Source organism: Lacerta agilis, chromosome 17 (genome assembly GCF_009819535.1).
Source record: "Lacerta agilis isolate rLacAgi1 chromosome 17, rLacAgi1.pri, whole genome shotgun sequence".
Lineage (NCBI taxonomy): Eukaryota > Metazoa > Chordata > Lepidosauria > Squamata > Lacertidae > Lacerta > Lacerta agilis.
The window spans coordinates 31,386,233-31,402,554 of record NC_046328.1 but is presented as its reverse complement, the minus strand read 5'-3'; the positions used below and the strand labels follow the sequence as shown (position 1 = coordinate 31,402,554).

General features: G+C 50.9%; 1 protein-coding gene across 2 annotated transcripts in view; it reads left to right on the top strand.

Annotated features, from left to right (window-relative positions):
• Positions 1-15,622, top strand: part of EFNA3 (ephrin A3) — a 55,838-nt gene extending 40,216 nt beyond the window's left edge. The window contains exons 2-5 of one of the 2 annotated variants that reach the window (XM_033174516.1): positions 7,792-8,081; positions 11,930-11,995; positions 13,861-13,938; positions 15,234-15,620. In XM_033174516.1, the coding sequence (XP_033030407.1) occupies positions 7,792-8,081; positions 11,930-11,995; positions 13,861-13,938; positions 15,234-15,355 (556 nt within the window). In that variant the 3' untranslated portion in view covers positions 15,356-15,620. Of the gene's footprint in view, positions 1-7,791; positions 8,082-11,929; positions 11,996-13,860; positions 13,939-15,233 lie in introns of both variants that reach the window. The other variant, XM_033174517.1, reaches the window with a different exon arrangement.
• The last annotated feature ends 700 nt before the right edge of the window (positions 15,623-16,322 follow it).

Here is a 16,322-nt window from a genome sequence, read left to right as displayed (position 1 = left end):
TCCTGTTTGCCAAGGCGTTTGATGACTGAACATCCTGTCCCTGCCAGTCCTGAAATTCTTCGCTGGAGAGCGAGGCGACATTCACATCGTACCTCGAAAGCACCACGATACCACTTTAAACCAACATGGCTCCCCCTACCAAAGAATTCTGGGAACTGTAGTTTGCTATGGGTGTTAGAGTCGTTAGGAGGCCCCTATAGCACAACAGTGCCATAATTCTCAGGTTCCCCCTGGGAGGAGGAATCAATTGTTAAACCACTCTGGAGGTTGTAGCTCTGTGAGAGGAATGGGGGGGGGGGGTGTCTCCTAGCAACTCTGCACAAACTACAGCTCCCAGGATTCTTTGGGGGAAGCCATGGCTGTTTAAAGTGGTATCGCAGCACTTTAAATGTACAGGTATGACACGAATGCAGCCTAGGTGATCGCTCTTAGAAGTTTTGAACATGGTTCTAAACTGCCTTTTGGACATTTTAATTGAATCAGGATTGATATGTTTTAATTGTGTTAGCATGGATACAACTCCTTCCTTTGGAGGAAGCCTCAATCTAATAAATAAAATTACCTATTAAGCTTAATAATTGTGTAGAAGATGGATTGTCTTGAGCATAATAATTCCTCTTTCCACACAAATGTATTAAGGTTCTCCTTCCAGCCTTTCTGGGGCTACCTTAAGTGGCGCTTGTGAGCTGGGAGAGATGGCCTTTCTTCTCCCTCGGAAGAGCCCCTAACCACACTTTAGATCAGGGGTCCCCAAACTAAGGCCTGGGGGCTGGATGCGGCCCAATCGCCTTCTCAATCCGGCCCATGGATGGTCCAGGAATCAGCGTGTTTTTACATGAGTAGAATGTGTCCTTTTATTTAAAATGCACCTCTGGGTTATTTGTGGGGCCTTTCCTGGTGTTTTTACATGAGTAGAATGTGTGCTTTTATTTAAAATGCATCTCTGGGTTATTTGTGGGGCATAGGAATTCGTTCATTTTTTTTTTCCAAAATATAGTCCGGCCCCCCACAAGGTCTGAGGGACAGTGGTCCGGCCCCCTGCTGAAAAAGTTTGCTGAGCCCTGCTTTAGAGTGTTTGAACCAAGCTTCACAGAACCGTAGAGTTGGAAGGGACCCCCGAGGGTCATCTAGTCCAACCCCCTGCAGTGCAGGAATATTTTACCCTACGTGGGGCTCGAACCCACAACCATGAGATTAAGAGACTCGTGCTCTACCAGCTGAGCTTGGGATTCATCCTGCAACAGAGTGAGCTGCTTGCAGTTAGTCTGTCCCCATCAGCAGTCTAGCCCTCTGGGTGGGTAGTACCATTATCACTGCAAGAAAGCTTTCTGAGAGCTAGACTGCAACCGTTCCCTCTGTCTCTTTCAACAGCTTGGAGAGCTGCTTATAGGGCTTTTCCCCTCCCTGCTCCTCAACATCTCTTTTCAAGTTCTTTATAACTCTCTCTCCCCCCCCCCCCACTTCTTTCTTTTTGGCACATCTTCCTTCTGGCTGCTGGAATTTTCTCTTTCGGCAGAAAGTGTGTGGGTGTGTTTTTTTCCCCTTAAAAAAAAATTTCCTGGGATTGCCTTCAAATCACAAGAGTCGGCAGTGCGTTTTATGTAAATAATGAATCCACCAAATACCACCCCACATCCCACTTTCCTCCTCCTGTTTTGCGAGGCTTTCAGGCAGCTGCACAACTTATAGAATTTGTGGTAAAATTTAGATACGGGATTTTTTAAAAAAATTAAAAATAAAACCCATCTTTAAAATCACACACACGGGGCTATAAACAGAACACTCGGCAGCATTTAAATAGCACAAGGGGATTGGAAAGGGGGAAATGAGTGACTCTTTCTGGAGGGGATGCAGCAGAGGGGTTTTGGGGGGGTCACCACCACAAAGGCCCCGTACTTGATTGCCACCCTCCTCCTGAAGGAGGGATGGGACACACAGAAGGATCCCCAGTAGCTGATTTTTAGCGGGTGGCCTGGTTCATACTTCAGTCTGGTTTTGTGCACCATCACAACACAAAAGGTGGTCCTGGACATGCGGTTCCCCCCATGTTCTCTTCACTCAGTGGCCCCAAGAAACCAGCCTGTGATAACCCTGAAAGACAGGGTGTTGTTGGGTTCCTGCCCCCGTCGGCCCCAGCTAGTGTGGCCTGTGGCCACGGGCGATGGCAGTTGTAGTCCAGCAACACCCAGAGGCCTGCAGGTTCCTCACGACTGTACTTGACACATGTCCCAACCAATCAGGGAACACATATTAAATGCACCTGCAGAGGTGTAAAGCAGGGATGATGGGAGTTGTAGTTCAACAATGCAGTGTATATTACGTTCTTAATGGTGTACACGCAGTGTTAGATGGCACCACAAACCCAGGTTATGGGCACCACAACAGAATCTCTAGACGCGTCTTTTAAAATAACAAGAATACTGTACAAAGCTGAAAATGAATGAACTTTCACATGGTCTAGTCCTTCCCCTGCCCGCCCCTAATATTCTTAAGAGGGTCTTTTCTCCAGTCTTCAGAGAGTGGCTGGAAGTGGGGGAGGCAGAAAAAGGTCCTCTTTTCCTTCCACTTTGCAGTTTTAATCTGAAATATTAGGCGCAGTACTGCGCCCAGAGCTCAAAAACTCATCCCGCTAATGAAGTTCCCTGTTGCAAAATGCGCCTAGAACAATGGGAGTTTCTAACACTTGTGTACACCGCCCTGAGATCTTTGGATAAAGGGCAGTATATAAATTGAATCAACAACAACAACAACAAACAGCAACGTTCTCAGACTACACCTCCCATGAGCCTCAGCCAGCATCTCCAATGGGCAGGGATAATGGGAGCTGTGGTCCACATTGACTGACTATATGTGGATATGTTGGCACCATTTTTACTGGTGGCAAAATAAAGAGAGTCCTTCCCCCAGCGGGATGGATGAATCTGTCCATTTCAGTTTAGCTTCGTTTTCTTAATTTTCCCAATCTTAAATGCAGTTCTCCACAGCAATTTGCAATTCATTTATTTTTCTGCAAAATAAATGATTTTTCTTTTCTTTTCGGCAATTCATTTCTCTTGCGCAACTTTCTCCTGATAAACACATTTATGCATGCAGTTTTGGCTAATGCGTTTTTCCAAGCAGCTTTTTATTATCATTGTATGCACAACGTCTTTGCACACATCGAATCATAGAGTTGGAAGGGACCACAAGGGTCTTCTAGTTGAACCCCCTACATTGCAGGAAAACATTTCCCCCAATGTGTTTGGTGAGCCAAGAAAATTGCATTGCTCTCCATTTTTATTTATATTGCATTTATTGCATTTATTGCACCCCCTTCCCCCCCCACCCCACCCTAAGGAACTCAAGGTGGCATACATGGTTCCTCCTTCCCCACAACAACCTTGTCAGGTAGGCTAGGCTAAGAGACAGTGACTGGCCTGAGGCCACAAACATGCCAATTCATATAGACGAGAAGTTTTGCTTTCTTTCTAAATGAAAGCGGCAGTTCAGTTTACTGGCTCCTGCCCTAAAATCTGGACTTCCAGCCCAAGCAGCTGTCACTCAGCATGCTTCACTTTTGCATGGGGATTCGAACCCAGCTCTCTCCCAGGTTCTATTCCAACACTACACCCTACCGGCCCTCCATCCTCAGTCCCCTAGCGCCTCCAGCACCACATCAGGAGTCTTGACATAAGTTGCGTTTTGCAAATTAGAAATACATAAATAATTTGCAGAGCGCATCTGCACAGCATGTGTGTCTGTGGCCAATTGATGTTCAGCGTCCTCCGTTTGACACGAGCTTGGAAAAGGAGAGCATGGGGAGGGTGCCTTGCACGGGTTCGAGCGAGAGGATTGGAAGGGTCTGGGGGAAGCAGAGGGGTGGAGGGGGGGACACGGACGACCTCGTGGCTCAGATACGGCCACCAGAATCTTCCCAGCCCAGCATCCGCAGGTCGTGTCCGTTCCGGGCGCATCGAGATGACTGTTGCTGTCCAGACCGATCTCGCAAGGTGTCAATCAACGCGGCCCCAGACGCCCGATAGCGTTAGGCTGACTCCTGTCATTTATACACAGGCAACCTGCAGAGCTAGGAGCGGGCGGAGTGGGGGACGGGGAGGGGGTCGGATGGTAGGTGCAAGGTCTGGCTTGATTAAAAAATATATCCATTATAAAACGGATACAAAGCCATCCTGCAAGATGACCGCCCAGCACTGCTCATCCCCTTGGCCTCAAGCAAAATTTGGAAGACTTTCAGTTCAGTTAGCGTCCAACTAAGGCCGCATTTGTAGCATCCTAGAGTTGGAAGGGACCCCCAAGGGTCATCTGGTCCAACCCCCTGAAATGCAGAACTCGCAGCGGAAAGCATCCCTGATGCCACTCTGCTGTTTGCACCACTCATTTAAAGCACACAGGGCTTTCCCCAGGAATCGTGGGAAGCGCTGTTTGTTAAGGGGGCTGCAACTCTGTGAGGGTGCAAACTACAGTTCCCATGATTCAGGGGAGGAGTTGTGACTGTTTAAAGTGTATAAATGGTGCTTTGCATTCTACGGTGTGGGTGTGAAAACTTTTATTTTTATTCTGGTAACGGTTTGAAACGAGAAGCTAGGGCGACATAACTTCATTCCTGCATAGCAGGGGGTTGGACTAGATGACCCTTGGATCCCTTCCATCTCTATGGTTCTATGATTCTGTCTCCCAACCCTTCTCACTTTCCGGCTTCCCAATAACGCTCCGAGGTAGGACAGGCTGAGAGAGAGAGAGAGAGAGAGAGAGAGCAAATGCTAGAAGGAAAACCCACCTGAGTGGTGATTTGAACCCAGGTCTTTCCTCGCCCCCCCTCCCCCAGCAGGACAGCACTGAATTCTTTCACCTGTATCAGTCATGCAAATGAGAGTGCATTTACATAATTCCTACCGTTGCATTATTCTTTATTCTGGTTTTGCCAGCTGTGCGGGAGAGAAATCTCCACCCTGCAAGCGCACAGGGTGTTTTGTCAGGTGACGTCCACACACTCTTTAGTACTGAGGGTCTGAAAGCAAAGGAGGCCTTTTCCTTCCTGAGGGCCACATTCACCTGAGGGCCACATGCCGGTGTTGGGCAGAGACAGAGGGAAAAGCGGGTGGAGCAACAGATTTCAATTTTACCTCCAATGGCTTGCTGCTGCTGTTGTTACCTCCCAGGTGTTCAGTCTAGGGTTCATTTTGGACTTACAGCTGTCCAGGGAGGTCAATTCTGTGTCCAGGGCAGCTGTCTACCAGCTCCATCTGGTACACAGGCTGAGACCCTTCCTGCCCACAAACTGTCTCACCAGAGTGGTGCATGCTCTAGTTATCTCCCACTTGGACTACTGCAATGCACTCTACTTGGGGCTGCCTTTGAAGGTGACCCAGAAACTACAACTAATCCAGAAAGCGGCAGCTAGACTGGTGACTGGGAGCGGCCATTGAGACCACGTAACACCAGTCCTTCAAGACTTGCATTGGCTCCCAGTACGTTTCTGAGCACAATTCAAAGTGTTGGTGCTGACCTTTAAAGCCCTAAACCAGGCATATGCAAACTCCAGCCCTCCAGATGTTTGGGACTACAATTCCCATCATCCCTGACCACTGGTCCTGTTAGCTAGGGATGGTGGGAATTGTAGTCCCAAACATCTGGAGGGCCGGAGTTTGCCTTTGCCTGCGCCTAAACGGCCTGGCCCAGTATACCTGAAGGAGCGTCTCCACTCCCCTCATTCAAGGGACACACAGAGAGGCCTGGGGGCCACATTCCAGCTCTGGGCTTGAGATTCCACCCCTCTGGTCTGGCTACTATTCATTTGCAGACCATCTAAATGCCGCCTTTGGTTCCGTGATGGAAGAGAGGTGGGAAATAATTGAGGGCATTCAAGGTGACGTGCAACTATTTAAGAGTAGACCTGTTGCAACCGAGGGGCCCAGGTTCATCACACGGATTAATTGCAGCGGGTCTGAGTGGGACTATATAACACTGGACTCCCTCGGAAAGTGCTCCTTCATAGCCAGAGGTTGGGTGGCCGTGGGTCAGGGATTCCTTAGCTGTGGTCCCTGCAGTGCAGAGGGGTGGACTAGACAGGGCTGGGAGGAGCCAGTGTGGTGTAGTGGTTAAGAGCGGCGGACTCGTAATCTGGTGAACCGGGTTCGCTTCCCCGCTCCTCCACATGCAGCTGCTGGGTGACCATGGGCTAGTCCCACTTCTCTGAAGTCTCTCAGCCCCACTCACCTCACAGAGAGTTTGTTGTGGGGGAGGAAGGGGAAGGAGAACGTGAGCCGCTTTGAGACTCCTTCGGGTAGTGATAAAGCGGGATATCAAATCCAAACCCCTCCTCTTCTTCTCCTTCTTCCTTCCAACCTCAAACATGTTGAGGGGTTTCAGAGTACTCCACCCCCAGTACTGTATTCTCTGCTCCTGCAGGGACTTGGGGCAGACACAGCCCTGATTCTGGGGGTGCTGTTTGCATTGGGAGGGCCCAGCGGACCCATTTCATTGAAATGAATGGCAAGCTCATCCCGAACAGAGTGCATTTAGTGGACTGGTGGTGGAGGTGCCAGGTTGCGTTCTGCGGCCTCTAGTGGTCGCCTCTTGGAACTTCATCCGACTAATGGGGCTTTGACAAGCTTGGGCGTTGGGAGAACCCCAAACTCCTTGTTGTTGATGGGGGGTCCTCTGGGCTGGGGGTGTGGTTGTCAAATACTGGCATTTATCCCCATTTCCTTGCTTTTACATACAAAGGTATTGAGGCAGACTCTCTGTGCAAATCTATTAATACTTTTAATACATTGATCAGTTTTTATATTCATTTAAACTTGGGCTGTGACTGTGCTTTGTTATCCAAGACAGCAGTTACCTTTCAGGAGGGAGCCACAACTTGCATGTAGCAGCCTTGCGTTTTCTCTCTCCTCTCCACCTCCCCCCACAAAAAAGCGCAAACCAAATCTGATGTTCTTCCATCCCCCCCTAATCATTTTTACATGTTTTTGTAGGGTGTGCTTATTTTAAATTGGGTTTATTTGCTGCTTTGTCGTTTAATGTATCGTAGAATTGTAGAGTTGGAAGGGACCATGAGGGTCATCCAGTCCAACCCCCTGCAAATGCAGGAATCTTTCGCCCAATGTGGGGTTTGAACCTGCAACCCTGAGACTAAGAGTCTCATACTGTAGCAACTGAGCTATCCAAGGGCTGGGCTCCTTTGGGTGGAAGGAGGAGATAAATTGAATAAATAATTAGTCACTGTTTGTGTTGTTGGCGTCTGTCTCGAGAGGTAATGGAAAAATTAACATTATTAACTATTAATAATAATTAATAGGTTATTATTGCCAATAATAATAATAACCATGGGTTGTATCCAACTACTCAGCGTAGACCTGTCAAAATTAACAAATCTAAATTAGCCACATCTATTCAAGACAGCTCAGTAGGTAGTGCTGTGAGACTTAATCTCAGAGTTGTGGGTTTGAGCCCCATGTTGGGGCAAAAGATTCCTGCATTGCAGGGGGTTGGACTAGATGACCCCCGGGGACCCTCCCAACTCTACAATTCTGTAATTCTAATATGGCTGCATTTTGCTGGATATCTGCATTTTGGGGTAGTAGTAGTAGTAGTAGTAATAATAATAATAATAATAATAATAATAATAATAATAATAATAATAATAATATTTCCGCCTGTGTGCAAGTTCTGAAAATGACACATGTGCATGAATGCTCCTTTCCGCAAACTGGGGAGTTGCAGTTTGTTTGCTTGCTTGCTTGGGACCAATCCTGACTCTCCCCCCCCCTTTCTCCTTCTCCTTCCCAGCTTGCGCCGCGAGGGCTACACGGTCCAGGTGAACGTCAACGACTACCTGGACATCTACTGCCCGCACTACAATGCCTCTGTCCCCGAGGGGCGCATGGAGCAGTACATCCTCTACATGGTGAACCACGAGGGCTACCGAACGTGCAACATCAGCCAGGGCTTCAAGCGCTGGGAGTGCAACCGGCCCCACGCTCCCCACAGCCCCATCAAGTTCTCGGAGAAGTTCCAGCGCTACAGCGCCTTCTCGCTGGGATACGAGTTCCACGCTGGGCACGAGTATTACTACATCTGTGAGTCTCTGAGACACAACCGTCCGGTATTCCTTAAACGCAAGCGGTGTTTGTAGCTCCCGGGGTGCAGGTGTGGGGCTGATTTCCATCCCTGACACCATCCGTTGAGTTGAGAAAGGGGTCTCTGTTAGCAAGTGATTGGAAGGACCCCCGTTTCTGAGGCTTGAAGGATTTGGGAGAGCTCCCAGCTAGTCAAAACCAAAGTAGTCTTCTTGCACTGGGGCCTGGCTGAGGTTTTGGATTGCAACTCCCACCAGTGCCAGCTGAGGTCCAAAACATCGGCCAGGGGGCCCAAGGTTCAGGAAGACTAGAGTAGTTTCTGAGCACAATTCAAAGTGTTGGTGCTGACCTTTAAAGCCCTAAACGGCCTCGGTCCTGTATACCTGAAGGAGCGTCTCCACCCCCATCATTCAGCCCGGACACTGAGGTCCAGCACCGAGGGCCTTCTGGCGGTTCCCTCACTGCGAGAAGCAAAGCTACAGGGAACCAGGCAGAGGGCCTTCTCGGTAGTGGCGCCCGCCCTGTGGAACGCCCTCCCTTCAGATGTCAAAGAGATAGACAACTACCAGACATTTAGAGGACATCTGAAGGCAGCCCTGTTTAGGGAAGCTTTTAATGTGTGATATTTTAATGTATTTGATTTTTGTTGGAGGCCGCCCAGAGTGGCCGGGGAAATCCAGCCAGATGGGTGGGGTACAAATAATAAATATTATTATTATTATTATTATTATTATTATTAGACAGGAATGAGCTTGATGGTGCAGCGGGCTTATTCAGTAGAGGGAAACATGTTGTGAGCTCAGGGGAAGTCTTTGGAAAAGGGCCCATAAACTCAATGGTAAAGGATTTGGGTTCAATCCCCTTCGTCTTCTGAGCTAGATTGCACCAGTGGTCCGACTCAGGATGAGGCAGCTTCCTATGTCCCTGTTTAAGTGAAACTTTTATCCAGAACGATGGGGACTAGAATCTTACTCAAAGGAAAATTTGGTAGCAGAGCACCTGCTTTGCATGAAAGAAGGTCTTGGGTCCAATCTCCCGCTCCTGATTTGAGTAGACAGTAGAGTTCTGATTGACTGATTTGTGTTTATATCTCACCATTCCTCTGAGGAACTTGAGGACGCACAGAGTTTTCCAACCCTGCATTTTTTTCCCCAGCCTCACAACAAGAAGTGTGCATGCACACGAAAGCTCATACCAAGAACAAACTCAGTTGGTCTCTACGGTGCTACTGGAAGGATTTTTTTTTTTTTTTTACTATGGCAGACCAACACGGCTACCTACCTGTAACCAGCAAGGGATGTTAGGATTGAGACTGAGAGAGAGTGGCTGGCCCAAGGTCACCCAATGAGCTCGGTGGCTGAGTGGAGATTTAAACCTGGGTCTCCTCAGTCCTCATCCAACAATCTTAAATGCTTACCTTAAAATTAAAGCACTCCTAAGGACTCTTAGCACCTTGAATAAGGTTTGGTTCCCAGGAGTCCTTGAAGGAAGCCATGACTATCTAAAGTGGCATCATAGTGCTATAAATGTGTGGGGCGGATGAAGCCTCTATCTCCCATTAAGGCTGCAGAAAGGTCCAGCTAGTTAAGGGTGCTGATTCAGCCCCGCCTGACCAATTTTTAAAGGAAATTCTTCCTTTCAGATGCGTGCGCACACATTTCCTCTGCCCTCCACACCTCTACTCCTTGTTTCACCTGGCAGGGCTGTACTTCTAGGGTCCACCAGGGGGCAGCCCTGGTTAAAATTTGGTGCAGCTTTGCTCAGGCCCAATCTACACCTTGGGAAGAATCACATGATACGGGACAGGGTGACTCCAGCGTGAATGGGTGGAGGGAAGGATCTGTTAGCTGGCTAATGGGAGCTGGAGCCCAAGAACATTGTTGAGCGACAGCTCCCATCGTCCCTGACCATTGGGCACATTGACTGGGGTTGATGGGCATTGGAGTCCAGCCGCATCTGGAGGGCCAAAGGTTCCCCACCCCTGTGTTACACCTCTCTTAAGTTCATTAAATAAGTGATCCCTGATTGGTTGGGATGTGTGTCTGGTACAGAGATGGGAATGCTGTGGGCTATAACTCCCATTATCCCTGATGATTGGTTGGGCTGGCTGCTGGGAGCTGGAAGCCAACAGTACCGGTTAGAGTGCTGGAATAGGACCTGAGAGACCAGGGTTCAAATCCCCACTCAGCTATGAAGCCCACTGGGTGACTTGGGGCCAGTCACTCCCTCTCTCTCTCTTGGGCTAACCTACCGCAGAGAGTTGAAATGGAAATGAGGATGAAATGGAAAAAGGCAAGAATCATTAGAATTGTAGAGCTGGACGGGACCACAAGGATCCAACGCCTGCAATGCAGGAATCGTTTGCCCACCGTGGGGCTCGAACCTGCAACTCTGACATTGAGTCTCGTGCTCTACCAGCAGAGCCATCCCAGTTTATATGTGTACAACGTGCACATGTGCAATCGTTTTACTCATCCTCTACGACACACTGGCGTTTGTAGCTGTAGCCAGTGGGCCATTTAGAAGACCCAAGTTTGCCAGTGGCTCTTTCCCTTCTCCTCCCACCCCACCCCTCAAAAAATCCCCCCGCCTCTCCAGCCAGCAAATGTTGCTGAACACGTCTATAATGAGTACAGCCAGATCCGAGTGCGAGATTAAACCTTTTACTAGAGATTACGCTCCTTGCCTTCTTTAAAGGGAAGGAGAGATGGAGGACCGTGTTGATCAATTTGCTAATGCTTCCTCCTTGCATTGAAAGGCAGGGGAGTCCCTTGCCAAGGGCCCGGATCCCGAAGGCGGCTGAGGAGCTGGTGTGGGGGGGGGGGAGCCTTGAGGAACGGGCAAAGGTGGGGGTTGGTTAGTTCAGGCCGTGATCCTTCCGGGGTGCAAACAGATAGGGATCAAGTAAACAAGGCTGGCTGCCCTGATTCTCATCTGCAGGATGCCAGCAGGTGGAAGGTGCGTTTCTGGGACCAGCGCCAGAAATCCAGGCTGTTGGGCAACAGCCGAGGCCCCCCAAGGGGTGGGGGCAGCATGGAGCTGCCGGCTGACACAGAGTCAAAACATTGCTCCAGCTAAGTTCAGTCGTTGTCTTGCAGTGTCTCTCCAGCCCTACTGGAGATGCCATTGGGGATCCCACCTTCTGGATGCAAAGCAAGGGCTCTGTCGCTGAGCTGTGTGCCCTTCCCCTTGAAATAAAAGCGAGGTGCTAGTCCTCAAGATTCTGGACGAAGGGCCTTCTACACCAAGCTGTTGGACTGTTGGCCTGTCCAGCTCGGTATTGTCTGCCCTGGACAGGGGCATGGAGATTTCTGCCTGCAGGGTCGGTCTCCTGCTGCTGAAACATAGCACCTTCGGTGCAAAAGGGCCCCCAGGTGCAATCATTGGCATTTGCAGCTCAGGGGATCCCAGGTGCTGGGGAGGAACTTAGCATATGGCTCAGATAGACTGCCTTTGCCCAAGGAGGTTCCTTTGGCCTTAGCTAATGGAACTCCCGCCCTATGAATTTTTGGGGTGTGTGGGTGCCTATTCTGCAAATATACCTCTTCCTTTCTTTCTTAAGAAAGCAGGTAGAAACCCCCCCCCCGCCAACTGACTGGCCACCAGGGGAATAGGATGCTGACTGGATGGACCACTGGGCCTGATCCAGCAGGGCTCTTCTGATGTCAATGGCCACAGCAGTTCAGAGCAGAACCTGCATGTCCTACGGCAGTCTACCACTGAACAGTAGATTGCAGGCTTCCCATTGGGGCATCCAGCTGGCCAATGGGAGAACAGGATCCTCGACTGGATGGGCCTTTGGCCTGATCCAGCAGCCTCTTCTGACGTTGCTTTCTGTTCCTTTCCAGCGACTCCGACGCACAACCACCGCCGGGCCTGCCTCCGAATGAAGGTCTTTGTCTGCTGCGCCTCCCGTGAGTGCCTGGCTCCTTTTCTCTTTTGAACCCCCACCTGGCACCCCCCCCCCACCTCCCTGGGGCACACCCGTCACCCCCGGTGTGCGCGAGACACATCCCTTGTCCCAAGCGCTCTGAGCACGTTCATCCCACGCAAACACACGCTGCGTTGCATCCAGCTAAGTTCGACTCAGTGTAGACCTGTTAGGGAAAATGGTCATGCTCATTCAAGTTAATGGGTCTACTCTGAGAGGTGGATACAAGCCCCTCATTTTTCTTCTTCTGTCCTGCTCTAGATATCTGTGCCTGACCAAAGGGAGCAAGGATTATCTGGGGTGCAAAAGCCCACAGAGGTTCTAAGCAGCCGGCTTTTTGTTCTCTCTCTGCAGGCATCCTTTCTCTGTTTCTGTTTCCATGCTTTCTGCAATTGCGCCACAGACTCTGGTGCTAAGCAAAGCATGCTGACAATCTTCATTATCATTGCGCTGTTTTTATTTTCCAAAGCGAATTGTGAGCCCTCATGGACAGGGTGCTGTGTAGATACTTCTTAGAAATTTTACCTCCTGCTTTTTCCCTCCTTCAAAAGCAAGGTGCTAGTCCTCATGGTTAGCTCTCTCTCTAATGCGCCTCTGTGTGGTGAAATGGAGGTGCAACAGAAGGAAAGGTCTCCGGCATTCCCACATGAAAAGGGGATTTCGTAATGTTTACGTTTCTTTCATTCGGCGCACGGGGCGCATTCAGAGAGAGCAGACAAACCCCGAAGGCAGTTTTTCTCTTCACTTTCCAGTGACAAACAGCCCCTCCTCGCCTGTGCCCTGTGAGACTGACCTCCGGCTGTTTATATAAGTGCATAAATCCGCTGAATATTTCACAACATTTACCGCCGCCGTTAATTTATTAATCACGTTCTACACAGCCTGTGCCATTTACCCAATACTTCTGTGCAATGATACGGTTGCCGTATTACGTATTTCCAAACTGGCTTATCTATCAAAATACCCAAAGCGTTTCCGACACAGAGCAGCATGAAGAATTTCCGTGGGGGGGGGGGGAAGAGGCGCAGTGAGCAACAGAGGGCACTCAGCACCAGCCGTGCCTCTGTGTCTCCATCCCATAATCTGGGGCCTTCCAGCTATTTTTGGACTGCAACTCCCATCAGCCCCAGTCAGTGCAGAGATCCCTGAGCTAGAGGGACCCAGAATTGGAATAAGGCAGTGCTTTACATTCCTACAGCAGCTTCTTTGTCAAAACCATGAGGACTAGAACAATTCTATTATATTTAAGAGAAGGTCAGCAGTAAACCACCTGCTTTGCATGCAGATGATCCAGCATCTCCAGGAAGGGCTGGCAATGCCCCGTCTGAAATGCTGCAGAGCTGCTGCCAGCCAGTGTAGACTGTATTGAGCCAGGTGGACCAATTGGTCTGACTCTCAATAGGGCCGCTGCCTATGTTCTGATGGCGTCGATTTGGAAAGGACACTAAGGCTAAACAGCCCGCTAACGATAACCCACACTAAGGCTTAGTATAAAGAAATGCAGTGAAAGATTTGTGCTCTGCGTGCACCCCATAATACTCCGCCCCCTATAAGGTGCTGTTCATCATTTCTGACGCACCCACAGCCCTCCTGGTGCATGCACCACTTTCTCCCAGAAAAAACCTACGTTGTGTGTCACGTGACCCACTGGCATCTCAAACCCCCCCTCCAAAAAAAAAACCATACAAGGGGCACCCAGGGTTGGGGGGGGCAGCAAGCTTCATTGGGGTGGGGTTGGTGAAAACCACAACGGAGGGCTGTTAGGGGCGGTGGGGTTTGGGACCTGGTCACCGTCCTCTCTCCCCCCTGGGCATAACCCTCTTCCCCCCCACCCTCTCCTGCCCACAGCGTCGCATTCTGGGGAGAAAGCGGTTCCGACCCTCCCGCAGTTCACTATAGGGCCCGAGGTGAAGATCGAGGACTTGGGTGAGTGATGCCCACAGTGCTCTCTCTCTGCTGGGGTGGGGGGCGGCAGGGGGCGCTGGTTTTTCTCCTGGAGACTCAGCAAAACACCAGCCCCTCCCTATTGGCAGTGCCCCCGTCCACTTGCTGGAAAGAGGGCAAGAACTTCTCCAGAATTCTGCCTGTCCTGGACTGGGTAATAAAGCCCTCTAGCTGTGGCGTAGGTGCCGTCCCCTTCCCCAATACACCCAGAATCCTTTGCTGCCCGCCATCTTGAAGGAGCTTTGAGCAGGAGACACTTGCTGCAGGAGGAGGGTCCCTGACCCTTGAGCTGCTGGGGTAGCAGCCGTCTTCCTCCCTGATACCCAGAATCCTTTGCTGCCCGCCATCTTGAAGGAGCTTTGAGCAGGAGACACTTGCTGCAGGAGGAGGGTCCCTGACCCTTGAGCTGCTGGGGTAGCAGCCGTCTTCCTCCCTGATACCCAGAATCCTTTGCTGCCCGCCATCTTGAAGGAGCTTTGAGCAGGAGACACTTGCTGCAGGAAGAGGGTCCCTGACCCTTGAGCTGTGGGGTAGCAGCCATCTTCCTCCCTGGTACCCAGAATCCTTTGCTGCCCGCCATCTTGAAGGCGCTTTGAGCAGGAGACACTTGCTGCAGGAAGAGGGTCCCTGACCCTTGAGCTGTGGGGTAGCAGCCGTCTTCCTCCCTGATACCCAGAATCCTTTGCTGCCCGCCATCTTGAAGGCGCTTTGAGCAGGAGACACTTGCTGCAGGAAGAGGGTCCCTGACCCTTGAGCTGTGGGGTAGCAGCCGTCTTCCTCCCTGATACCCAGAATCCTTTGCTGCCCGCCATCTTGAAGGCGCTTTGAGCAGGAGACACTTGCTGCAGGAAGAGGGTCCCTGACCCTTGAGCTGTGGGGTAGCAGCCATCTTCCCCCCTGATACCCAGAATCCTTTGCTGCCCGCCATCTTGAAGGCGCTTTGAGCAGGAGGCACGTGCTGCAGGAAGAGGGTCCCTGACCCTTGAGCTGTGGGGTAGCAGCCATCTTCCTCCCTGGTACCCAGAATCCTTTGCTGCCCGCCATCTTGAAGGCGCTTTGAGCAGGAGACACTTGCTGCAGGAAGAGGGTCCCTGACCCTTGAGCTGTAGGGTAGCAGCCGTCTTCCTCCCTGATACCCAGAATCCTTTGCTGCCCGCCATCTTGAAGGCGCTTTGAGCAGGAGGCACTTGCCAGGGGAGGGGAGAGGGTGCCCAACTCCTTGCTAGAGTCCAATCTTCCCCTTTTCTCTTTCTCTCTCTTTTTCTCCCCCCTTGCAGATAATTTTAACCCCGAGATGCCTAAGCTGGAGAAAAGCATCAGCGGGACGAGTCCGAAGCGGGAACACTTACCCTTGGCGGTGGCTGCTGCCCTCTTCCTCATGACCCTGCTGGCCTCCTAGCCGCCCGCGAGTCGCCGCAGGAGAGGGGCCCCGACTCAAGCTCACCGACCCAGCCTGTGCCAGTGGCCCTCCCCGGTTTGCTTCTGAGGACAAGAAAAACAGAGAAAACACCAGACCTTTTTAAAATCTATATATCAAAAGAAATACAATTCCAAAGGGAGGCAGCTTGAGGTGATGCAGAGTGAGGAGGAAAGGCCCCAAGATGGAGGACGACTGACCTTCCTGGCTGTGCTGCTCCTTCTTCCTGCTGCTGCTGCTCCTCCCCGCCAGCTTTGGGGGGGGGGGAGTTTCCTCCGCTTCCGATTTTTCTCTTTCCCCCCATCTGCCGCTCGCTGGGGCTGCTCATGTGTGTGAGGGGAATGGCGGGTATTTCAGACCAGGCCCTCCATCTCCTGCGGACTTCGGAGGGGCGGCCGGGGTTTTGTTTTGGTGTCCCGGAGAAGAAGAAAAACAGAATATGGCATTTCCCTCCTCCTGCCGGGCTCCCAGTCTCTTTTGAAGACCGCAGCAATAGGCAACCTGCCCGCCTTTTCCAATGCCCCACTGCAAAAAAAAAAAGAAGGGCAAAAAAAAGAAAAAAGAAAAAGGCACCTGGAGAGACAGAACCACCTTCAGGAACTTTTAAAAAATGGCTCAGGTCAGGACACGGCGAGTGTTTTGCACAGCCTGAGAAAACTTTTGCGAAGGAGAGTTGTGCGCCCTGCGTAGTGGGGAAGGGCACCGTGCCCCAGGAATGCCCACCCCAGAGATAGGTGGCGGCGGCAGCGAAATACTCTGTCTTCCTGGTGACTCTCAAGCTGGAGGGTGCGTGTAGGGTGGGGGGGACGTGATCGCCTAGCCCTCAACCCGAGGGGGGGGGTTCCTGTACATATCTCTTTATGTGTCCTGTACAGAGAGAGAGGCTCTATTATCTGTGTCTATAGATTATATATATAAAAAACTGATCATGTAGTGGGGTGGGCACGGG